At 51.7% G+C, this 24,837-nt stretch overlaps 1 protein-coding gene across 1 annotated transcript; it reads right to left on the minus strand.

Annotated features, from left to right (window-relative positions):
• Positions 1–271: 271 nt before the first annotated feature.
• SLC2A7 (solute carrier family 2 member 7) lies at positions 272–23,078 on the minus strand. Its single transcript, XM_032758824.2, has 12 exons — positions 22,950–23,078; positions 21,622–21,720; positions 19,570–19,730; positions 15,877–16,001; positions 14,897–15,049; positions 11,699–11,824; positions 11,264–11,451; positions 10,109–10,219; positions 6,770–6,871; positions 4,629–4,704; positions 2,054–2,181; positions 272–816 (listed from the first exon to the last, which is right to left on the minus strand). Exons 1-12 carry the CDS (start codon positions 22,998–23,000, stop codon positions 595–597), a joined length of 1,542 nt encoding a protein of 513 aa, XP_032614715.1. The 5' UTR covers positions 23,001–23,078; the 3' UTR covers positions 272–594.
• Positions 23,079–24,837: the final 1,759 nt, after the last annotated feature.

Here is a 24,837-nt window from a genome sequence, read left to right on the forward strand (position 1 = left end):
CTGGGCCCACTGTTCTTTCTCTATACTTTGTGTCTTATTTCTTTTCTCAGTCTCTCGTCCTACCTGACGAGAAATACCCACAGGTGTGGAGGGGCTGGCCCCCTTCACCCTGTGATCGACAGGACAGAGCTGGGCATGCAGGCTGGGATTCACGGTGCAACCTGCAGCCACAGGGTGGGGAAAGGAAGCCACGTCGCCAGGAAGGCAATGGCATTCAGAGCTTTGGACTCCCTAATCGACGCAATGACGGCAGCTCGGGTCTCCATAGCAATTGTGGAACTTGAAAAGTTTTACTTTAAAAAAGTGCATCTATACATCATTTAAATTTTGGCGCCAATGTAGAATCGGAAAATCGAGCCTTAACCAATCAAAATTCACGTGCCTGCCCCTTCCCCCAGGTCATTCCCCAGTGGCTAGCCTTGGAACTTCTCAGCTAAATATGCATTATTGTGGGTATTTAATAATATCCATAATGAAATTAAATGGGGGCAACAACAAAAGCCTCAGTGCTATTATCCTCCCCAGAGCCTGGGGCCGGGAGGCCCATTCTCATAGAAGGAAGCCTTAAATATGGGCTCCCCGGATGCAGGGCCACTAAAAGGAAGTTTCCTTGGCAGGAGAGGGTGTGAGAGGCCCAGCATCAGCGGTTTCTTCTTTCTTCTCCTCTGGAAGCTTCACCCTGTTTCTCTTGGCAAAAATGCGGTTTATCTCCATGAATGTTTTGCCCTTGGTCTCCGGAATAACCACGTAGATGTAAATCGCAGTGAGGAGGCAGATTCCGGCAAAGATGATGAAACTGTAGGCACCGATGGCCTCCTAGACCAGGAGACGAGAAAGACAGGAGGGGGCAGAGAAAGAAAACAGTGCTGATCCAGCTGAGCACGTTGGCTCCCGCCTGTAATCCCAGCACTTTGGGAGGCCGAGGCAGGTGGATCACCTGAGGTCAGGAGTTTGAGACCAACCTGGCCAACACGATGAAACCTTGTCTCTATTAAAAATACAAAAATTAGCTGGGCATGGTGGTATACACCTGTAATCCCAGCTACTCGGGAGGCTGAGGCAGGAGAATCGTTTGAACCCAGGAAGTAGAGGTTGCAGTGAGCCAAGATCACGCTACTGCACTCCAGCCTGGGCAACAGAGCATGACTCTGTCTCAAAAAAACAAAAACAGAAACAAAAACCCCAAAACAAACGACAAATAACCCATGCTGGTCGAGGCCTTTGTGAGTCCATAAAGGAGGTGCTTTGTGGCCAGTTTTGTTTCACTCCTGGAGGAGTGATATAGCTAGAAAATTGTGATCACTAAAGATTGTTTGCAGAAAAAACACAAAAAGCTAGAAAATTGGGGTCCCCCTCACCCTATTATCGAAAAGAATCTGGTCGGGTGCTGTGGCTCACACCTATAATCTCAGCACTTTGGAAGTTTGAGACCAGCCTGGGCAATATAGCAAGACCCCATCCCTAAAATAAAAAAAGAAAAAAAATAGCCATGTGTGGTGGCCCATGCCTGTGGTCCCAGCGACTTGAGAGGCTGAGGTGGGAGGATCACTTAAGCATGGGAGGTCAAGGCTGCTATGAGCTGTGGTTGCACCACTGCATTCCAGCCTGGGTGACAGAGCGAGGCCCTGTCTAAAAAAAAAAAAAAAGACTGCTTAATCTTTTGATAATAGGGGTTTATGGCCTCTGTGCCCTGAAGGTGCTGAGAGCGCAGAGTTTGTGGCCCATCTTCTCTTCCAAACAGAGGAAGGAAGGGTGGGGGATCTGCACCCTGGCTCTGGCTTTGTTTGCTTTCTGCCGCCTTTGAGCTGGGCGGACCAGAGCCCTTAAGCAATAGCCCTTTACAATGTCAGTAAGGGATCATCCTTCAGTAACTGGGAAACCGGTGTCTTCAAGGGTTTGGAGGCAGTGGGGTCACGTGTGTCTGTGGGCCCTTAGATGTGTCTGAGAGCCTGTCCCCACCGTGCTGGATTCATAGATGTGCTTAGCGGAAGGGGAATACAGCTTACTCCCTGTAGGCCCGGTGGAGTGGGTTGGAGAAGGGGCCCTCGCTCACCTGGATGGATGGGAACAGGAAGCCTATGATGAAGTTGGTGAGCCAGTGCACTGCCCCGTCCACCATGAAAGCTGCCCGCCGGGAGGACTGCAGGAAGATCTCGGTCCTCACCACTGAGGGGACAGGACCTGGAGGGCGGAGCAGGATGGGTGGGGCAGAGAAGGACCCAGGGATCCCCCAGGGCTGGCGGGACGCGGCCCACTCTAGCCTCAGACCTAGGACCCTCAAGAGCACCAGTTGGGATTGGGGACTGGAAAGGAACCCTGCCTTTACCCACAAAACCAGGGTGTGATCAGGGCAGGAGCTGTAAAGATCCACTTTGCAAAGTCTGGTTGGAGAGCCTGGAATTGAATTTCCATTGCTGCTTCTTCAAGGCCAATGACGCTCCATGAAGGTTTGCAGAAAGTAAATGGATGGGAAGCTTCGTGGGAGCAGCGGGAGTGAGTGGGTTCCGGCTCACAGGCAGCAGAGCTTTCTCAAAGAGGTTCCTTTGCGCTGGCGTCACTCTGACTTGAGACCGCCCGCGCTTGGGAAGTGCCGCCCTCCTATGGCGGATCTGGGTATGGCAGCGCCTGAGGGCTACACCTTTTCTTGGACAACTGTTTTTCATTATCGCCTCCTTAAGAAGCCTTGTCTAAAATGTCTAAAGCCATTTTTGTTCCCTAATCGCCACTCCCATGAAATTTTAATACTGTGTGTCTGTTTAGGTCCTGCATATATACATATCTGTAGCTTTACACAAAGAAAGAGAAAGATTCTGTCCCTCCTCCTCCAAGCTTCCCATCCCCTACTTAGGTGGTGAAATGGCCTCATTGAAAAGGTCCGGTCTCACAGATCACTGGAGGTCAGGAGTTCGAGACCAGCCTGGCCAACATGATGAAACCCCATCTCTACTAAAAATATGAAAATTAGTCCAGCGTGGTGGCGTGTGCCTGTAGTCCCAGCTACTCAGGAGGCTGAAGCAGGATAATCTGTGAACCCGGGAGATGGAGGTTGCGCTCCAGCCTGGGCAACAGAGTGAGACTCCAACTCCAACTCCAACTCCAAAAAAAAAAAAAAAAAAAAGAAGAAGGAAAAAAAGGAAAGGCCCGATCTCCCTGGATGGACATGGAGAAGAATTCAAAGCCCCTGAATGAAGCTGGGATGTCAAGTGCAAACTCCTGCAGCCCAGTGACTTGGGGCCCGGGCCCCTTCTCCAGGGACCTGCCCTCAAAGTGGACGCTGGCAAGGGATGTCATCTGTCCTGCCTCCCTCCTGTCCGCCACAACAACAGCAGCCAACAGTCCTTAGGTCTAAGTTGAATGTCAGATCAGCCCATGCTCTGACCTCGCATCTCCCAGCACACCTGATCATCACTGTTCTTGGAGAAGCACCATGGCTTGCTCCAGGTGACACATAGGCAGTGGGGGCAGAATGGCTTGGAACCTGGCCAGGTCTCCTACACACACTAGCACTTTTCCTTCGAGGTTCTGCTGCCTCCAGGTTTGAGGTACACTGGGAAGGCGTCCTGCTCTAAATCTCCCCCCACCCCCACCTTTTTTTTTAGACAGAGTCTTGCTCTCTTGCCCAGGCTGGAGTGCAGTGGTGGATCTCAGCTCACTGCAACCTCTGGGTTCAAGTGATTCTCCTGCCTCAGCCTCCTGAGTAGCTGGGACTACAGGTGCCCACCAACACACTTGGCTAATTTTTGCATTTTTAGTAGAAACGGAGTTTCACCTTGTTGGCCAGGCTGGTCTCGAACTTCTGACCTTAAGTGAACAGCCTGCCTCCACCTCTCAAAATGTTGGGATGAGAGGCATGAGCCACCATGCCAGGCCTAAATCCCACTTCTTAAATACCCTTAAATACAACTATGTGGTCTCATTCATGTGCCTGACACAGCACAGTGTAAACAGGTATTCCGCCAATGGGTGTTGAATGAATTAATACCTTCATTTTGATTTATGGACAGTGCTTTCAAAATGAACATTCTTCAGGGAACGTTAATTAGAATCTTCACAGTCAGCGGTGTCTTTCCCCAGGCAGGGAGAAGGAGGTTCAATTCTCAGGACACACCGGGGAAGGAGTCTGGAGTCTCACAGGCTGCCCAACAGGTGGGCCCAGGTGGAGGCCCGAAGCCACTGGCAACAGGACACTGGGGACAGTGTAATAAGGGACTGTAGCTGGCGGTCAGCGGGGACAGAAGGCAGTTGAGCCTTGGGTGTGCTGTGGGCTTGGAGGCTAAAGTGAGTGTCTGAAGGGTATGGATATAAACCAAGGTACCCCAGGGGGGTCTGACTGGCACAAGCTCCCTCTCTGCAAAAGCTCATCTCCTTGTTGGGTGCCAGACCTGAGTCTGGGCCCCCCTGGGAGCCACAGATGATCAGTGCGGCACTGGCCTGGCTGATGCTGGTTGAATGAATGAACATGGCCTGGAGCGCCATCAAGGCTGAGAACTAAGAACGGGTGAGATCCGCATGGGCACGGGGACCAAGGACGTCCATTCACTCGGCAAATATGTGTCGAGCACCGACTGTGTGTCAGGCCCAGGACTGGACCGGGATGGCCGGGGCGAGGGAGGCGTGCAGGTACTCACTGGGCCCAATGGAATGTCCCGCGATGTAGGCAAAGACACAGATGATGCCCAGGTAGGACAGCTCGGGGACCCTGTTCTGTGGGGAGAGGCAGGGCTGTCTGGGCTGAGGCCAGGAGCCCCACATGTGGAGGGGTCCACCTGCCGGTCCCACCTTCCTGCCCCAGGGAGGAGCCACACCTAGATGTCTGGGCACCTACATGGACCTCAAGGGCTCTGTGGGCAAGACAGGAAGGCCAGTGAGAACCAGGCCTTCTAGCCTCCCACAGTGCTCCCTCCAGCCTCACCTGATGAGCGTCGTGGAGAATGAGGGACATCTACATTTGAGTTATTTTCCTGCCAGGTGCTATTCTCTGCACTTTACAAATCACAAATATTAACTCATCTAATCTTTGTGATACTCCTCTGCCCTCTGAGTGACTCTGATTATTTCTTTTCTTTTTCTTTTTTTTTTTTTGAGACAGAGTCTCGCTCTGTCGCCCAGGCTGAAGTGCAGTGGCACAGTCTTGGCTCACTGCAGCCTCTGCCTCCCAGGTTCAAGATTCTCCTGCCTCCCCCTGCTGTAGCTGGGACTAGAGGCGTGTGCCACTACGCCCAGCCTATATGATTGTTTCAATCCCACAATCGCGGAACCAGATGTCACCTAGGCTGGAGCAGTGCTGCGATCTTGGCTCACTGCAACCTCTGCCTCCCGGGTTCAAGTGATTCTCCTGCCTCAGCCTCCCGAGTAACTGGGATTACAGGCATCCACCACACCCGACTAATTTTTGTATTTTTAGTAGAGATGGGGTTACACCACGTGGCCAGGCTGCTCTAGAACTCCTGACCTCAGGTGATCCACCCTCTTTGGCCTCCCAAAGAGCTGGGATTACAGGTGTGAGCCACTGCGTCTGGCTGAGAACATATTGTTTTTAAAATTAGAGAAGAAAGTTCTTTCCAAGGGAAACTTTAATTAAATTGATTTATGAGCGTCACTAACACTGTTGCTCGCCAGGCCTTGCTTTCCTTGCAGGCCCCGGCTTCCTGGTGATTCCCTGAATCCCCCAGCTCTTTCCTGCATGAAGCTCTCTGCACTCCCTGGTGGTTAAGGACAAGTCATTGCAGAGAGGGCAGCTTGGAAAAGAAGGAAAAGAGCAAAGATCTTGGCTCTAAATGACAGAATGAGCTCCTCACACATTCTAGTACTCATGTGCAGTTGCACTGCTGATATATTTTCCATTTGAAAGGGTTCAGGACGATGCTGCTGCCTCAGAGACACAGAATGCTGGTTGCTTTTTAAAGATTATATATCATGCCACACCATGTATTTTCATCACTTCCGTAGAACGTGGATAATATATACAGGCTGAGAACACTGCAAGTTAAAATGATGTACTTCTTGTTGGGGTGGTCTACTGTGTTTTAGTCTTACTGAAATATGATTCCCAGTTTTGTTTTTTAGGGACAGGGTCTCACTGTCTCCCAGGCTGGAGTACAATGGTGCGATCATGGCTCACTGCAGCCTTGACCTCCCAGGCTCAGGTGATCCTCCCACCTCAGCTCCCTGAGTAACTGGGATGACAGGTGCACACTACCACACCCAGATAACACTTTGTATTTTTTTCTAGAGATGGGGAGTCTCACCACATTGCTCAGACTACTAGAGATGGGGAGTCTCAACCACGTTGCTCAGACTAGTCTTGAGCTTCTAGGGCTCAATACATCCTCCTGCCTTGGCCTCCCAAAATGCTAGTACTGTAGGAGTGAGCCACTGTGCTCAGCCTCCTTCTACCTCTTGAATGGGATGACTTCTGGTCTGTCCTTAATCCACATCTGTTCACCGCCCATAGATGTTTCCTAATGCAGTGGCATCCTTGCATTTACGCACTGAAGCACATATGTTATTGCAAACTGTCCTTGTTTCTCTTTCCCATGACAGCTGGACCATCTATCCGGTTACTTATTTGCATGTGCAGGTGTAGGTAAATGAAGCCATCTGTGACGTTCACTTCAGGATGGGGCATTGCAAAGTACTTTTCCAGGCAGGATGCATGCCATCAGTGGGACTCAGAACCAACCACTTGGTGCAGCGAGCCCAGTTCAGTCAGGGGACCTCCCACCCTCACCATGACTCCCCACCCAGGGGGCAGGAAATGAGGTCAGACCTGGAATAGGAGCACCGCCGTCAGCACCAGGCAGGCAGAGCCGCAGACGCCGTAGCCGGCCAGCAGGAGGTGCCGCCGTCCCAGCCGCTCCACCAGGACAGCCTGGAGGGGAAGGGGGGCGGTGAGGAGCCGCCTTGGCCTGGCACCCACGATTCTTGGGCCGAGCCTCCACTTCCTTTTGTGGGCCCCTCTTAGGTGCCCCTTTCTTTCTTTCTTTTTTTTTAAACGGAGTTTTGCTCTTGCTGCCCAGGCTGGAGTGCAGTGGCACGATCTCGGCTCACTGCAACCTCTGCCTCCCAGGTTCAAGTGATTCTCCTACTTCAGCCTCCCAAGTAGCTGGGATTACAGGCACCTGCCACCACGCCTGGCTAATTTTTGTATTTCTCGTAGAGACGAGGTTTCACCATGTTGGCCAGGCTGGTCTTGAACTCCTGACCTCAAGTGATCCTCCTGCCTCGGCCTCCCAAAGGAGGAGAGAGGGATTACAGGCGTGAGCCACCATGCCCCACCTTTTAGGTGCCCCTTTCTTACCCCTGCCTGCATGTGGGATGCAGCCTGCTGATTTGACATGGGTCAGATATTCATGATTTCACCACCACCCTTCCTTGTTCTGGTCATTTCCAGACCTCCTGGATCTTGGCTCCCTGCACCCCTGCTACCCACCGGAATGACCACATTTTCTAGTTTCTGTGTTTGATGCTTTGACATCTTGGGACCTTGATGGCCCTGGAGGGACTGCCCTTCCCACCCCACTGATAGCAAACAAACCGCTGTCTGGGAGCGAGTGCCTCTTTCATCTGCAAACCAACAATGCAGGCCCACACCCCAGGTCCTCCTTTGCTGAGCTTTCACGCTCAAGGCCAGCATCACCTGTCCTAACACCCTGGGGGCCAGGGGCCAGACAGCTGGGACAGCCCCTGTGGCCCTGAGCCTGAGGAAATTATTCACACCAGCTACTCCTAAACCTGCTCACTCTGCCTCGCCCGTTCCTTTCTGTGGGAACCACGGTAAAGGTTCATCCTCACACTTCCCCTTCATGCCTCTGCTTCCTGACCAACCCCGGGGCTTCCCCGCAGGCCCTGCATGGCGTGGACTGCACCCTCCTCATGGGATCTGTGAGGAACAAACTGTCTTTCCAGCAGTAGCCACCTCCTGATCTGTTGGCCTCACCATACCTGAATAAGAATAAAACCTACATTTAAAAATAGCCCCTGGACTGGGCACAGTGGCTCACATCTGTAATCTCAGCACTTTGGGAGGCCAAGACAGGAGGATTGCTTGAGCTCAGGAGTTCGAAACCAGCCGGGTCAACATAGTGAGACCCTGTCTCTATGTTTAAAAAAATAAATAAATAAAAAGAATAAGAATAAAAATAGCCCCCTCCTATTCTCTGGGGCTCCACTCGACATTGAGGCCATCTGGAATCTGGGCTCACATCATGGGGGGCCCCTCATCTCCCCACTTTTCCACCTGATGGACTGGCCCCTCCACTCAGCCAGCTCCTTCTCCAACATCCAAGCCCAGGCCACATTCCCTGTGACCAGCATTCTTTCGACTTCTTCCTTCCCTTTCTACTTCTTTTTTTTTTTGGTGGAGTCTCACTCTGTCACCCAGGCTGGAGTGCTGTGGCGCAACCCTGGCTCACTGCAACCTCCGCCTGCTGGGTACAAGCAATTCTCCTGCCTCAGTCTCCCGAGTAGCTGGGATTACAGGCATGTGCTATCACGCCTGGCTAATTTTTGTATTTTCAGTACAGATGGGGTTTCACCATGTTGGCCAGGCTGGTGTCGAACTCCTGACCTCAGGTCATCCACCCACCTCAACCTCCCAAAGTGCAGGGACTACAGGCGTGAGCCACCGCACTCAGCTCCTTTTCTACTTCTAATACCATTTCAATTCTACTCCATCCCTAATGGCTGACCAGAGCCGGCCCTCTACATCCCCTTGACTCATGTTAGCTGACTCATGTCCTCCCAACATCCCAACAGACAGACTATCACTGCCATTCAGGAGGGCCAGATGGGAGCAAAATGCACCCCAAAAATCAGGGAAATACTGTCAATTTCCTGCTCTATGCCTGGTTCCCAGATGCTGTTCCTCCAGGGAGAGGGAAAGGGTATTTTTCTGGCTTGGGTTGCTGCAGGTAGGATGATGAGGAAGCAGATCCTAGTTATGGTCATTTATCCCCAAGGAGGAGGACTCTGAGGATAAAAGATGGATCCTGCCCCAGAGGAAAACTGGGGATGGAGCCACAGAAATCCAGCAGGAGGAAGGGGCTGAGACTTCAACCTGGGGACCTCCGTCCTCTTCCCTTAATTTTCCTGTCAGCCTCTCCCACTGTTTTCCTTAACTTCTTCCTCCCTGCCCTTCTAAATCTTCTGAGAGTTGACTGGAACCTAAACTAGCTCTGGGGAAAATGCAAATAATAGATAACTTTCTTGAAAATGTTTACCATCACTGGCAACTCAAGAAATAGGAATCAAAATAATCAGAAGATAACTTGAAAATGGTCTCAGGAAAGGAATGCCATGATCATCTGGCGCTTTTTCATACAACATATATATCAAAGCATAAGTAGCTCAGATTTTAAATAGTAAACTCTGAAATCATGATACTGCACCAACAAAAAGTGGTACCTGCATTTGAATACCATGTATTGCAGTCACCATAATGATTTTTACAAAAGGAAGAAATTGGATCTGAAGGTTTGTTGTTGTTGTTGTTTTTGAGACAGAGTCTCGCTCTTGTTGCCCAGGCTGGAGTGCAGTGGTGCCATCTCGGCTCACTGCAATCTCCACCTCCCGAGTTCAAGTGATTCTCCTGCCTCGGCCTCCCAAGTAGCTGACATTACAGGTGCCCACCACCACGCCCGGCTAATTTTTGTATTTATTAATAGAGATAGGGTTTCACCATGTTGGCCAGGCTGGTCTCGAACTCCTGACCTCAAGTGATCCAGCCGCCTCAGTCTCCCAAAGTGCTGGGATTACAAGTGTGCGCCACCGCACCTGACTAATTTTTTTGTATTTTTAGTAGAGACTGGGTTTCACCATGTTGGCCAGGCTGGTCTCAAACTCCCTGACCTCAAGTGATCCGCTAGCCTTGGCCTTCCAAAGTGCTAGGATTACAAGTGTGAGCTGCTGCGCCCGGATCTGAAGGAATTTTGAGTTTTCTGGTCAAGGTCATGCAGGTAGTTAGTATGTTGCATCCTAAAGTCCATGTCCCTTAAATGACCCCAGGACCAGGGCCACCAGCACTCAGTTCACTCTGTGGGGCTCCTGTCTGCCTGGGGGCACCTGGCCAGAGACCCTCCAGCAGGAAAGACGCCTCCTGCTCACTCACCGAGGTGATGGTCATCACTATGTTGACAACGCCAGAGCCCACTGTTACGTATTGCGAGTGAGCGGCCTCCACGCCCGCAGATGCGTAGATGGTGTCCGCATAGTAGTTGATCTAAACAAAAACACAGGGCTGTCAGGAGAGGCCTGAAGACCCAGGACACTGGCTTAATTTTCTCAACTCAAGCCATATACAGTTCTGCAAGCCTGGGTTGGGGACCCTGGGACAGGAAGGGGGTAGTAGGTGGTGGGAAAAAGAGGCCTGACCTGGAGTCAGGACACCAGGGTGGAGGCCGGCGCTGCCCTGGAATCCAGGGGCTCGGCTCCTCCCTCTCTGAGCCTCAGGTTTGGTGTCTATAAAATGGGAGTCGGACCATACGACCTCCAAGAGCACTTTTCCCTCCATCATTCAGCTACTCTAAGAGCTCAGATCCCAAAGAATTACTTCTTACCTCTCACTCTGGGCCAAGCCAACTGCAAGTTGAGTCTGTCTTCTGGCCCTATGCCAAGGACATTGGCACAAACAGCGCTTCGAAAAGCCACGTGTGCTATTCCACATGTGGTGGCTCCCACCTGGGCCATCCACCCTCCCACGATCACTGGTTAAACATCCATGAATCCCTGAGGCCAAGGCCACCTCTTCCTGACACGCCACTGAAGCAACCGGGTCACCCACCCAATCTCCAGCGTTTTAGCTTCTGTCAGATCTCCACCCTTCCCTCACACCATGGTTCGATACAGTTACAGCCAAAGAGCCATGGTCGCAGAAAGCGATGCCACAAACATCATAGCCAAGTGGGCCCAAGGTGGGCTCCTGACCCAGGCTGGGCCCACCAACCCTGGCCTGGTGACCTGAGCTTGGACCTAGGAGACCTCAGCTCATCTCAGTCTAGCTGGTCTCTTGTATAGAGGGGAAAGGACTATTGGCAGCAGCATTCCTTCTGGGGACCAGGAAACAGAGAAAAATGAAGCTGGCATGTGGGGAGAGGCAGAGCAGGGAGGCAGAGAGGACTGAGGTTTCTTCCTGACATCTGGCTCTGCCTGGGCTGATCCTGGCCCCACTGCCAGGCCAGGCCTCTGTGGGTGGAACTGTGTGTTGCTATCCGTGAAGCCTGGGTCTGCTTCGTTTTTCTTCCCGCCTGGCCACCGTCCCACGTACCGCATTGATGCCCGACAGCTGCTGGCCGGCCATGAGCACGATGATGGAGAGGAGCTGCCAGCGCAGGGACCGCAGGGCGCAGAGGTGCAGCACGGACAGGTGGCCCTCGGCGTGCTCGGCCCGGGCCTCTGCACGCATGTCCTCCAGCTCGGCCTCCACGTCCGTGTGGCCTCTCAGCCTCCTCAGAGCTGCAGAGAGCAGAACCACCCCCTCAGAGGGCCGTCTCCCTGCAGGCCAGGCCCCACGCCCCCATGCTGGCCCTGAGCTCACCATTCCCTGACCTGACCTTGGCCATGCCCCAATTGCCACCCCCCACCCCGTTCAGCTCCCAGCTCTCACCCCTGACCTATGGCAACCCTGACTCTGGCCCTGACCGTGGCTCTGCCTGGTCCCTGGGGTGGGCAGGGCCTGGGAGGGTGGCCGGCGACTTCATACCTTGTCGCGCTGTGGCTTCATCTCCTTTCTGAATCAGGGAGTAGCGGGGGCTTTCGGGGAAGAAGGGCAGGGTCAGCAGCTGCAGCAGGGCGGGCACCCCTGTGAGTGCCAGAAGCACCGGCCAGCCTGCAAGGAGCCAAGGACTCAGGATCCCGGGGCCTGGGCATGCCCTGGCCCGCCCACCACTGTGCTTAGCAGGTCACGCTCCTATGTGTGAACCAAGGACTGTGGGGACTTCATTCTTACCAGGGTCCTCCTACAAATGGGTTCCACATTCAAAACGGAGGAAATCATTATAGTTATAAAAATTTACGTGTCATTAATTATTTTGCAGGAAGAACACCGTTTCTCTAAAGAACAGGCAACGATTTGAATGCTTGAACCCCGGAGAAAATGAGCTCAGTCTTGTTCCTACTTTTATAGCAAGAAAGGGGATAATCTCTGCCTCATTAGGGCCATGGAGGGCAGGGCCTAGACCCTGCGCTGGGTCTGAGTGAGCTCCTTCTGGATGGCTTGGCCTAAGGAGGGGAACTGAGATTCCACTGAGAGAACGGGGTCTCCATCTGCCTCTCACCCCTGCTGGTATGGTGGGAAGTGGACAAGTTCTTTTTTTGTTTTTGAGACAGAGTCTAGCTCTACCAGCCAAGCTGAAGTACAATGGTGCGATCATAGCCCACTGCAGCCTCAATCTCCCAGGCTCATGCGATCCTCCCACCACAGCCTCCTGAGTGGCTGGAACTACAAGCGTGCATTACCGCACCTGGCTCATTTTTTTTTTTTTTTAATTTTTAGTAGAGACAGGGTCTTGCTATGTTGCCCAGGCTGGTCGTGAACTCTTGGGCTCAAATGATCCTCCTGCCTTGGCCTCCCAAAATGCTGGGCATGAGCCACTGCACCCAGCTGACAAGTTCTTTAACGTCTCTAAGCCTCAGGCAAGAAGCGGCGAGGGCTGAATGAGGCACAGGTGCTAAGCGTCATGCACGGTGGCTTCCCCAGCTGATGTCTCTCTAATTGACGGTTTAATATTCAGTCGCTCTGGGAGTTTAGGAATCATGACTGTTAATGATCTTTCATGGAGCACCCACCAGGTTCTGAGTCTCTGAACCTCTTCAGGGTACTGTGGGGACCACAAAGACATAAATCCACCCATTAAGGAATATGTGCAGAATTTGGGTCATTCAGAAATGTCTATAAAAAACCCCAGCTGGGCACAGTGGCTCATGCCTTTAATCCCTTCATTTTGGGAGGCGGAGGCAGGAGGATTGCTTGAGCCCAGGAGTTAGAGATCAGCCTGGACAACATAGTGAGACCCTTGTCTCTACAACAAAAATAGAAACAGAGAGCTGGGCATGGTGGTGCGTGCCTGTAGTCCCAGCAACTTGGGAAGCTGAGGCGGGAGGATCGCTTGAGCCTGGGAAGTCAAGGCTGCAGTGAGCTATGATTGCACCACTGCACGCCAGCCTGGGTGACAGAGTGAGACCAGGAAGGAAGGAAGGAAGGAAGGAAAGAAGGAAGGAAGGAAGGACGGAGAGAGGGGGGAGGGGGAGAGAGGGAGGGAGGAAGGAAGGAAGGAAGAAAGGAAGGAAGGAAGGAAAAAAGAGAGAGGAAGGAAGGAAGGAAAAGAAAAAGGAAAGAAGGGAAAGAGAAAAAGAGAGAAAGAAAGAAAGAAAGAGAGAAAGAGAAAGGAAGAAGAAGAAACCCCACTGGGTTCGTGGGCTTTTACTGCTGGCCACATTCATTCAGGCCCGCCTGGTGGTCCATCCTCTTATCCTCTTTCCCTCCACCCTCCATGAGTGTCTCACACTTTCTCCTGTTGGGGCTCTAAAAACAATACCCCAAAATGAAGGCCTCAGCAGCGCCCTCAGAAGCAAAATTTTTCTCTGACCTTCTCCTGTCCCCCTGTCTCGGTCCCATTCCCCCCGAGGCTAACCCTAGAAACTAGCATCTCTAGTCAGGATTCCTGGGCAGGTCATACAAACCGGATCCCCTTTCCCCAAAACCAGTTCCATAAAACCTAAAAATATTCTAGGTAAAAACTGGCCATACGGGTGGATCACCTGAGGTCAGGAGTTCGAGACCATCCTGGCCAACATGGAGAAATCCTATCTTTACTAAAAATACAAAATTAGCTGGGCGTGGTGGCACGTGCTTGTAATCTCAGCTACTCAGGACGCTGAGGCAGGAGAATTGCTTGAACCCAGGAAGCAGAAGTTGCAGTGAGCTGAGATCACACCACTGCACTCCAGCCTGGGTGATAGAGTGAGACTCCATCTCAAAACAACAACAACAACCCCCTACCCAAAAAAAAAACAAAACAATACAAACAAACAAACAAAAATGTCTGGAAGGAAAATCTCTGACCAATGCCATTGGCTGTAGGTCGTAAGAGGCCCCCATTCTGCAGACGGTCCTGCCCCACACCCAGAAGGAAGGAAGGCTGCACAGAGGCCAAGAAGAACCTACACAGACAGGCCTCACGGGGTCTCCCCACTCAGTCCATTTACATCGGATCAGACCCTTTTTGTCCAATTCTATTTCTACTCGGCTGTCCATATTCTGTTGAGCCTGGACTAAAATGGACGATTTCCCCTGGCTCTTCACTCTGAAGGCTCCGCGAATCTGGTTAAATACGTTTGCATGCCTTTTCTATTAATCAATACGCTTCATGTCAGTGATTTTTCAGCGGACCTTTAGAGGGCCACACTCCTCTCTCCTAAATCTCCACCGCGACCCCCACTCGCTCTCAGGCAACGGCCTTGCCTCCTAATTCACTGGGAAGATAGAGGCCGCCAGAAGAAAACAGCCACCCAGTGACAGAGACGGCGGATGCGAACCTGCTTGCCCCGCATCAACTTCCTTCTGTACTGGGCCATTCCTATGGCAGCCAAATTACGCTGACATTTTTCACAGCTTGAAAGAAAACTCTTCTCTCGACCTCGCTTCCCCAACTTCTCTCCTTCCCTTTATAGCAAAACCCCTACCTGCCTCCGAGCCCCTGATTCCCATTCCCAAGCACAATTTGTCCCCGTCACTCACCAAAACAGCCCCGACCACGTCACCCATCCCGTTGCCCACCACACTGCCCAACACCCGACCCTAAAGTCACCTCTCAGGCCTCACTGACTCGATCCATCAGTAACACCTGGCACAGCCGAATGAGAGACTGGACCTAGCGTGACCTCTGCGGCTGCCGGTTACCTGCCGGGTTACCCAAGATGGCCTGGAGGCTGAAGATCTGTGCTAGGAAGACTCCAACGATGACGAAAACCTCGGTCATTGTTCCCACCATGCCTCTCAGGTTCTTGGGGGCCAGTTCTCCCAGGTACATGGGAAGGGTGCTGTAGGAGATGCCTGGTGTGGGCACATCAGAAATCAGGGCAGGGAAACCGCAAATGCAGGAACCTGAGATGCAGTTCAATTCCGTTTCCTAATCCCGGGGCTTCTCCATGCTGTCAGCCCCTCCGTGGAGATGGAGCTAGGCCAACTTTGACTGTTTAGTTTGGACTTATGCCAAAATCCCTCCAGAATCCTCAGCCCCCACGGGGGAATCACCAGGATGTGATGAGGAGACCTTTTCCTTTCTAGCCGCCGGGCTGGGCCGCTTGTTACGGCCTCCGTGTGTCCCTGGGACTTAACGATACAACTTTTGCTTTGGTCTATTTTCTGATTTTTCTAAAGCACAGACTACTTGTCTAACTTTTATTAATAGAATAAATTACCGTAGTTAAGAAACTACTGAGTTTAAATTATCCATCTTCCTTGGAAGATACCTTGTAAAACCTTATTGGTTATTTGTACTTCAAGGTGAAAGTGTGTTTCTAAAGATCCTTAAATAAAGGGAAGGGGCTAGTAAGCATGAGGCTTGGCCAGGTACAGTGGCTCATACCTGTAATCCCAGGACTTTGGGAGGCCGAGGCAGGAGGATCACTCGAGCCCAGGAGTTTGAGATCAGCCTGGGCAACACAGTGAGGCTCTGTCTCTAAAAAATAATTAATTAATTAATTAATTAAGAAAAAACAAGCATGAGGCTTGCAAGGGCCTGGGGATGCAGATGGGAGGATGGCTTGAAATGAAAAGAGGCAGACAGAGCCAGCCAGACACCTCATCTGCTCCTGCTTCCAGCCTTGGCCAAAGAGACCCTTCCCCCAAGGCTGAGCCGGAGCCTGGGCCCCAGGTACCTGCACAGACTCCCAGCACCACTCGGGAAAAGATGATCAGCTCAAAAGCCTTGGCCACTTTGCTGACTCCCATCAGGATGGCGGGGATGATGGCAAAGATGTTGTTGATCAGCAGGGTCCCCTTTCTGCAAAGACAGTGAGCCCAGAGGGCAGGGTGTGTGGAGGCCGTGGAAGCCCTCCCAACACCAGCTCCTATTCTGCAGGCAGTCATTACAGAGGCGCGGGGAATGTGCCTGACAAAGAGCTGAAGCGGGGGGCTGTGGACTGAATGGTGTCCCCCAAATTCCTATGTTGAAGGCCTTAACCCCAGTGTGATGGGATTAGGAGGAGGGACCTCTGGGAGGTGAATAGGTCATGTGAGACCCTCACGATGGGATAGGAAGAGACATACAAGAAACCACTCTCTTTTTCTGCCCTGTGATGACACAGCCAGGCCGGCCGTGGTGGATCAAGCCTATAAACCCAGCACTTTGGGAGGCTGAGGCAGGTGGATCACTTGAGGTCTGGAGTTCGAGACTAGCCTGGCCAACATGGTGAAACCCATCTCTAATAAAAAAACAAAAGTCAGCCAGGCATGGTGGCACATGCCTATAATCTCACCTACTCGGGAGGCTGAAGCAGAAGAATCACTTGAATCCAGGAGGCAGAGGTTGCAGTGAGCCGAGATCGTGCCACTGCACTCCATCCACAGCCACAGAGCAAGACTCCATCTCAGAAAAAAAAAAAGAAAAAGAAAAGAACACAGCCAGAAGAAAGCTGTCTGCAAGCCAGGAAGAAAGCCCTCACCAGGAAACAGATCTGCTGGTACCTCGATCTTGAATTTCTATCCTGCAGAACTGTGAGAAGATAAATGTCTGTTGTTTAAGTCTGTGGCTGTAGCAGCCTGAGCTGATTAAGACAGATGGGAAGAAGGGGCAAATGGGCAGACGTCCCAGGAAGGAAGACTTGGGGTCAGTGGGGGTAGAAGTTGGGGAGGGGAGCATTCTAACGATCGGAGCTGCCTGAAAAGGGGAGGGCAGGAACAAAGAATGGGCTGCCCCAGGAGGTAGAGAGCTTCCCAACACTGGTGGTATTCAAGCTGTCGCTGGTGGTTTCTAGACTAGACACGATGACTGTCAGGAACATTGAACAGGGAATTCCTACAATGAGTGGGGTGCAGAATGGGATTACATGATTTCTAAGATCCCTTCCAGGGCTGAAAAACCACAAGCCTGCGAAGGAGAGGGAGTGCCTGAAAAACAGCACTATGCCGGGTGCGTCCTGCTGCCTTCGTGATCCACTCATCTGCTTGACTCTGTGCTCTAGGTCCTACGCCAACGTGCAGCAGTGGTTCCTGTGCGCCCCCCACGCCCTTGCCTTTGGCTTGGGTTTTGCACAGAAGAAGAATGGCAGTGGACCAGAAAGAGGGCAGAGAGCTCCTGAGCTGTGGGGTTGCTGGCTGGTGCATCCTGATACTCTTTTTTTTTTTTTTTGCGATGGAGTCTTGCTCTGTCACCCAGGCTAGAGTGCAATGGTGGGATCTCGGCTCACTGAAACCTCCGTGATATGGTTTGGCTGTGTCCTCACCCAAATCTCATCTTAAATTCCCACGTGTTGTGGGGAGGGACCTGGTGGCAGGTCTTTCTGGTGCTGTTCTCGTGATAGTGAATAAGTCTCACCAGGTCTGATGGTTTTATAAGGAAGAGTGTTTCTGCACAAGCTCTCTCTTTGCCTGCTGCCATTCATGGAAGATGTAACTTGCCCCTGCTTTGCCTTCTGCCATGATTGTGAGGCCTTCCCAGCCACGTGGAACTGTGAGTCCATTAAAACTCTTTCTTTTGTAAATTGCCCAGTCTCGGGTATATGTTTATCAGCAGCATGAAAATGGAATAATACACTCCGCCTCCCGGGTTCAAGCAATTCTCTTGCCTTAGCCACCCAAGTAGCTGGGATTACAGGCATGCGCCACCATGCCCAGCTAATTTTTGTATTTTTAGTAGAGACAGAGTTTCACCATGTTGGCCTGGCTGGTCTCAAACTCTTAGCCTCAAGTGATTCTCTCACCTTAGCCTCCCAAAGTGCTGGGATTACTGGCGCAAGCCCCCGTGCCCAGCCTGGTATTCATTTTTTATTTCTTCTCTCTCTACCTCCAGGTGGAGGTGCTCCCTCCTCACACCCCTACAGGTCTGGGGTTGATGAAGCTGTCAGCAGCCCCAGGACTACTTTTGTGATTGTCTCACACTTTGCACACTTCTTTGAGGACCGCTGGGACCCTGAGTGAGTGCACTGAGTGAGTAAGCCAGGAAGGCGGGGTTCTGGTGCCAAGAGCAGGGAGTGGGCGGTGAGGACTCTATGAAAACACTCCAGGTCGGCCACACTGAGGACTGACCAGGCCGTCCACAGACAAGCAGGCCGGGGTTCTGAGGCCACTTTTCTCTCCCTGGGGCTGCCACAGCCTTCAGGAGCAGCCACCAGAGCCCAGACCCTGATGGGGGAGGGTCAGCCAGCCAGGAGGCCCAAAAAGACTAAGCAGCCCCGACACGTTCCCACCCTTCTCTGGCCTCCCAGCCCTTCCGGATGACTAGGAGGGGAGGCTGGGGCTGTCAGGACCCCACTGGGCAAGGCTGGTACCACCACATTCCTGGACTCAGGCTCTTCATCTGGAAAATGAGTTCAGACAAGGAAGTGGAGGCCAAGACTGGGCTTCCAGAACAGTCCAATCACTCTCGGTCTAGCTGAGAACATCACAGTCTGGATGACCAAAAAAAGCTTGAATTATGGTATAATTACGTTAGAGTGAATAGTTTCTTCATTCCAGCGCATAACGTATGGCAAATTGTCGATCAAGTATATGCAAGAAGAGGGCCTATGAATCTTGCATTAATTAATAGATAATTAATTTTCAATCAGCACTATCTTTTTCTATGCCCGAAAATGGAATTGCTTGGCTTTTTGAGTGACTTTTCACTAGAGGGCCTTCCAGTCACTCCTGCAAGCTGCCTAACCTGGCACACCACGCCCAAGTGTAACCGTGAATCCGAATGAGTGGGTTGACCTAAGGGAACGCCACCAGGCCTCACCCTGAGCCCAGGCTCACGCTTTGCCCTCCTGGGAACCTTGGCCTGTGTGTCTTTCCTTATCTGTGGAGTCACGTCTTTGGAGCACCTGGGCTTAGGAAGAATGATTAGTGAATCTGTGTAAGCCAAGCAAAGTTCAAAGACCTGCCCAGTCTTCATTTCCAAACAATCTCGTATCTATGAGACAGTGGCCGGCAACGTGACTCAGCCTGACCCCAGCCTCAGTAACAAACTCTGGCAAAGACACACGGGCAGAGGCTGCAGCTCTTAGAACTTGGAGCCATGGCCACCTGACCCCGGAATGAAACCCAATAAACAAGCATTTACTGAACACCCACTGGAAGTGCTTACAAGGCACTAAGCTAAGTACCGTCAAGAACCTTGATCTCAAAGGCTGCACCACCTCTGTGGCAGGTGACGGAAGGGAATGCTCTTCCCAGGCAACTGCCTAGGAAAGAAATCCCAGAGACATTTAGGGACTGGTTTAAGGTCATGATGACTGTGGCCAAGTGGAGACTAGACTTGAGATCTCTTGATTTTCAGGGTCACACATCTCCCCACCAGGTGCACAAATGCCCAGAGACAGTGTGGCTTACTAGCGTGAATTTTAAGTGGGAGCAGTGCACCTTCTGTTTACCTGCCACAGCTATCAACCAGCAGGCCCACGAGCAATGACCCCAACAAGCCGCCCAGAGGAAACATGGAGACGGTGCAAGACCACAGAAGCAGCATGAGCTTCCCGTCCATGAATGTTGCGTGTCGCTCAAAGTAGGTTTCATTGTAAAATGACTTGAAGACCTGGAAAACATTGCCCCATCCACAGCTAAGAATATTGGGCAATTCATGAGAAATGAGAAAGTGTTCTCAGTGGCCACTTGTCATCCTACAGAGAGGTTTTTCTGCTAACACCTATAAGACACAGTTAAACCCACTGATTCCCTACTATTACCTGAGAATCAAAAAATCTACTGTATGATGGGTTGAAATGAGAAACTAGGCTGAACAAAAAGATTGTTACAAATGCACTGTTAAAAAATTTACTTTTGACCGGGTGCAAAAAAATTTACTTTTGGCCGGACGCGGTGGCTCACGCCTGTAATCCCAGCACTTTGGGAGGCCGAGGCGGGCAGATCATGAAGTCAGGAGATCGAGACCACTCTGGCTAACACGGTGAAACCCCGTTTCTACTAAAGATACAAAAAATTAGCCGGGCGCAGTGGTGGGCGCCTGTAGTCCCAGCTACTCAGGAGGCTGAGGCGGGAGAACAGCGTGAAACTGGGAGGCGGAGCTTGCAGTGAGCCGAGATTGCGGCACTGCACTCCAGCCTGGGCAACAGAGCAAGACTCTGTCTCAAAAAAAAAAAAAATTTACTTTTGGCTGGGAATGGTGGCTCACATCTGTAATCCTAGCACTTTGGGAGGCCGAGGCGGGAGGATTGCTTGAGGCCAAGAGTTCAAGACCAATCTGGCCAACATAGGGAGATCTTGTCTCTATTAAAAAAGAGAGAGAAAAGAAAAGAAAAAGAATTTTTAAATTTACTTTTGAGAGACTTACTCTGCCAGAGGCACCATAGGAAATATTCTTCTTTCTTTTTTTTTTTTGAGATGGAGTCTCGCTGTGTTACCCAGGCTGGAGTGCAGTGGCGTGATCTTGGCTCACTGCAACCTCTGCCTCCGGGGTTCAAGTGATTCTCCTGTCTCAGCCTCCCTAGTAGCTGGAATTACAGACACCCGCCACCATGCCCGGCTGATTTTTGTATTTTTAGTAGAGATGAGGTTTCACCATGTTGGCCAGGCTGGTCTTGAACTGCTGATTTCTGGTGATCACGTGATTCACTCACTTCGGCCTCCCAAAGTGCTGGGATTGCAGGCGTGAGCCACCGCTCCCAGCCCAGGAAATATTTTTACTAATTGGGTGACTTCAGGCAAGTTATAGAACCTCCAGAGACCTTAATTTCCTCATCAGTTATGGAAATAAGATGTACCTTATAAAGAATGTGTTAGCATTAAATGTGATTAAGTGATGGTACATTCCTTGACTCAGAGGTTCCACCCATGGTAATAATTGTAAGTACACTAATATATGTATATATACGTAATACACACACAAATGTAATACAGTGTATGTAGACATGCTAATATATGTATACAAGCATAAGCATATACATATACCAAGGTCAAGCCTGTGGTCAGTTCTCAGTCTTCATCTGAGCTCATCAGCACAGGCTGTCCCTCCCTCCTTGACTCTCATCCTTTACTAGGCTTTGGGGACACCCTGCCCTCAGGTTCTTCCACACCTGCAAGGGCCCCTTCTCTTTTTCCTTTTTTCCCCTTTGCCCCAATCCCTAAATGCCACAGAGTTCAATCTTTGACCCCATTCTCTTTCCAATCAACGAGGGGCCTACCCAAGATGACAGCAGTGGGACCTGAGGCCCAGAAAGACTGGGCCGGGAATCCAGGTCCCCCAGCATCCCAATGTGCCTGGAAAGGACAACACTCCACGGGGAAACACCTCCTGCCATGCCCTGGTCTCCAGGGGTGGGCATCCGGAGTACTAGGGCAAGATGGCTGCTCCCAAAGGCAAGACAGCGCCTCCTAGAGGAAAGATGGCAAGCCTCCACGGAGGAAGATGGCGGCTACCTTCCACCCACGACCCCGGTCAGCTGCTGCCCGGCCCACCTTGTGCCCACCTTGTGCGGCGTGTTGACCACAGAGAGGTTGTAGCCGTACTGGAAGGCTGAGCCAAAGGCCGCGCTCAGTGTCGCCAGCAACAGCGTGGGCTGGAGCCGCTGTAGGAGACAAGTCCAAGGTCGGGACGCTGCGGGCTTGGACCTCGGGAAGTGGGGTGGCTGGGCCTCCACCACCCTCCAGCCTGGGCTGGAAGTGGGGGATGGGGGAGCCCAGACCGTGCCCCAGAAAAGAGGAGGAGGTGGCACAGGGCTGGGGCTTTTTGGGGCTGAGAGGCATGAGGTCTCTCCACGCATTCATTCCCTCCTTGAGGATGTATCTGAGCATCTCCTACGTGCCTGGCCCTGTGCTAGGCCCTGGAGGCCAAGTGTGAAGCAGGGGATGCTTTAGGAAAAAGGCCCAGCAAAGCACTGCCTTTAAGAAGCTCACTTTCTAGTGAGGGGAGCCCACCCCGTCCAAGAAAGACAAAGATGATAATTCCAAATAGCTAGAATCCTGTGAGGATAATAAAACAGGGTGATGGGTGGGGTAGCAGCCTGTGGGGAATGAGCCACTGTGTTCAGTAGGGCGGGCAGGTCAGGGAAGGCCTCTGAGCAGGTGCCCTTTGAGCCGGGACCAGAATGGATGAGAGGGAGCAGCCGTGTGAGCATCGGGGGGGAAGAGCATCCCAGACAGAGGGACTCACTGCTTGCCTCTGCCTCTAGAACAGGCCCTTAGGAAAACCCCGGCAGTGCCCTGTGCTCAGAGCCAGGCTTTCCGTGGTTGCCACAACACCCAGGGCAGCTTGGAGGGGAACTGGCCTGAGGGCCAAAGTCTGAGGAGCAGGTGGGCAGGGTCTCTAACCATGTCCTAGAGCCAAGGTCCTGGTGCACGCCCCCTCCCCACTGCCCCCTCCACACCCCACTCCTGTGCCACATGTCCTCACCCCAGCCCTCACACTTAGTTGCCTGGCTGCCCACAGCCTGTAGCTCTGCACACCCAGGAACAACCAGACAGAGAAGGGCAGGATTCGGGCATTCTTCAGAGGCCATCTCACCTCGATCTTTAAGGGTAGGGGAAGCGGAGGGGAGCAGGGGTGGAAGGGAGAGAGGCAACTCCAGCACCATCCGCTCTCCCAGCATTCGCTCAGCCACCCTGGCCCATGTCTGAGCCATGAGGTTTGAGCATAGCTGCTTCTCCACATGGCTGTCCCAGGCCTGATTATCCTGAAGGAAAGGGAAGCACGCTACCCGCTCCTTGCTAAAAGCATTCCAGGGCCTTCACCTCCCTCCACAGGCCTGCACAGCTGGTGAGAGAGGGACAGTGACAGGTTCCTAGTCTTGGCACTTACCCCCTCCCTGGATGGAATGGGTGGAGGGGTTCCCGCCTCTTTGTTCTCCATCCTTGATCAGGTGGGAGAACAGGTGTGCTCTACCTCCCAAGTGACACCTGCTTTGCGCCAGCCACCTAAAGACCGGCTATTTCTCCCCTGGGCCTACCTGGCTTTATGATCCTTTTGCTCTCTGGACCCTGCTGACTTTTCCCAGGAGCAAATTCTCCTTGGAAATGTTGATAAGACACACGTTGCCAGTGCACAAATCATACACAGCATGAATTTCATCTTTGCACCCACCATGCCCCAAACCGAAAGCTCCGTAGTTGCACCAAGGAGAGAGAAAAAACGTTGCCTGACATTGGTCCGTAGACATGAGGACTTTCAGAGACCCAGTGAGGCTGTGACCTGGATCTAGGATGCTTCTTCTGTGTCATTTTTCCATGTATGCGTTTTTTTTTTAAGACAGGGTCTTCCTTTGTTGCCCAGGCTGGAGTGCAGTGGCACAATCTCGGCTCACCGCAGCCTCCGCTTCCTGGGCTCAAGCTATTCTCCTGCCTCAGCCTCCTGAGCTCCGCCTCCCAAGTTCACGCTATTCTCCTGTCTCAGCCTCCCGAGTAGCTGGGACCACAGGTGCCTGCCACCACGCCCGGCTAATCTTTTTTTGTATTTTTAGTACAGATGGGGTTTCACCGTGTTAGCCAGGATGGCCTTGATCTCCTGACTTCATGATCCGCCTCCCTCGGCCTCCCAAAGTGCTGGGATTACAGGCATGAGCCACCACGCCTGGCCTTTTTTTTTTTTGTATTTTTAGAAGAGATGAGGTTTCACCATGTTGGCCAGGCTGGTCTAGAACTCCTGACCTCCAGTGATCCGCCTGCCTTGGCCTCCCAAAGTGCTGGGCTTACAGGCATGAGCCACCGTGCCTGGCTTTTTTTTTTTTTAAACTTTTATTTTAGGTTCAGGGTATATGTGAAGGTTTGTTACATAGGTAAACTCATGCCACGGGGGTTTGTTGTACAGATTATTTCATCACCCAGATATTAAGCCCAGTTCCCAATAGTTGTCTTTACTGCTCCTCTCCCTCCTCCCACCCTCCAGCTGGAAGTAGACCCCAGTGTTTGCTGTTTCCTTCTGTGTGTTCCTAGGTTCTTCATATATGCCTCCTCTCGTGCATTGGGACTAATTGTCCATTTGGGGGAAAGAACAAATTAGACACTTTCAGAGAAACACAGTTATTATTTCTAATTACACTTAACAGTGTTAAATAAGTCAATAAAGTATTGGACAAAGGTGCTTATTTCAGAATTGTCTCTACTAGCATTTTTTTTTAAAGTACAGAATGACTGAATAAATTATGAGTAGCTAACTGATTGGAATGCCAGACTTCTGTTTCAAAGGATAATTATGAAATGTAGAAACATGGAAACATTAATATGTTTTTTAATTAACATGACCTTTAAGAGAAGTGATCAAAGCAGAATACACATAGTATACCTGGGGAAGGCCAGGGTGCAGTGGCTCATGCCTATAAGCCCAGCACAATGACAGGCTGAGTGGGTGGAGGATTGCTTGAGCTCAGGAGTTCAAGACCACCAGCCAGGGCAACATGGTGAAACCTCATCTCTACCAAAAATACAAAAATCAGCTAGGCGTGGTGGCATGCCCCCGTGGTCCCAACTACTTGGGAGGCTGAGGTAGGAGGATCACTGGAGCATAGGAGGTTAAGGCCGCAGTGAGCCATGATCACGCCACTGCACTCCAGCCTGGGTGACAGAGCAAGAACCTGTTTCAAAAGAAAAGGATACCTGGGGAAAAACGTGTTTGCCCATGGATGGTAACAGGTGGGTACATGACAAGACTGAGAGAATGAAAGGTCCTTATTTATCTTTATCCTGCTCCTGCT

This window comes from Hylobates moloch, unplaced genomic scaffold (genome assembly GCF_009828535.3).
Source record: "Hylobates moloch isolate HMO894 unplaced genomic scaffold, HMol_V3 SCAFFOLD_9, whole genome shotgun sequence".
Classification (NCBI taxonomy): domain Eukaryota; kingdom Metazoa; phylum Chordata; class Mammalia; order Primates; family Hylobatidae; genus Hylobates; species Hylobates moloch.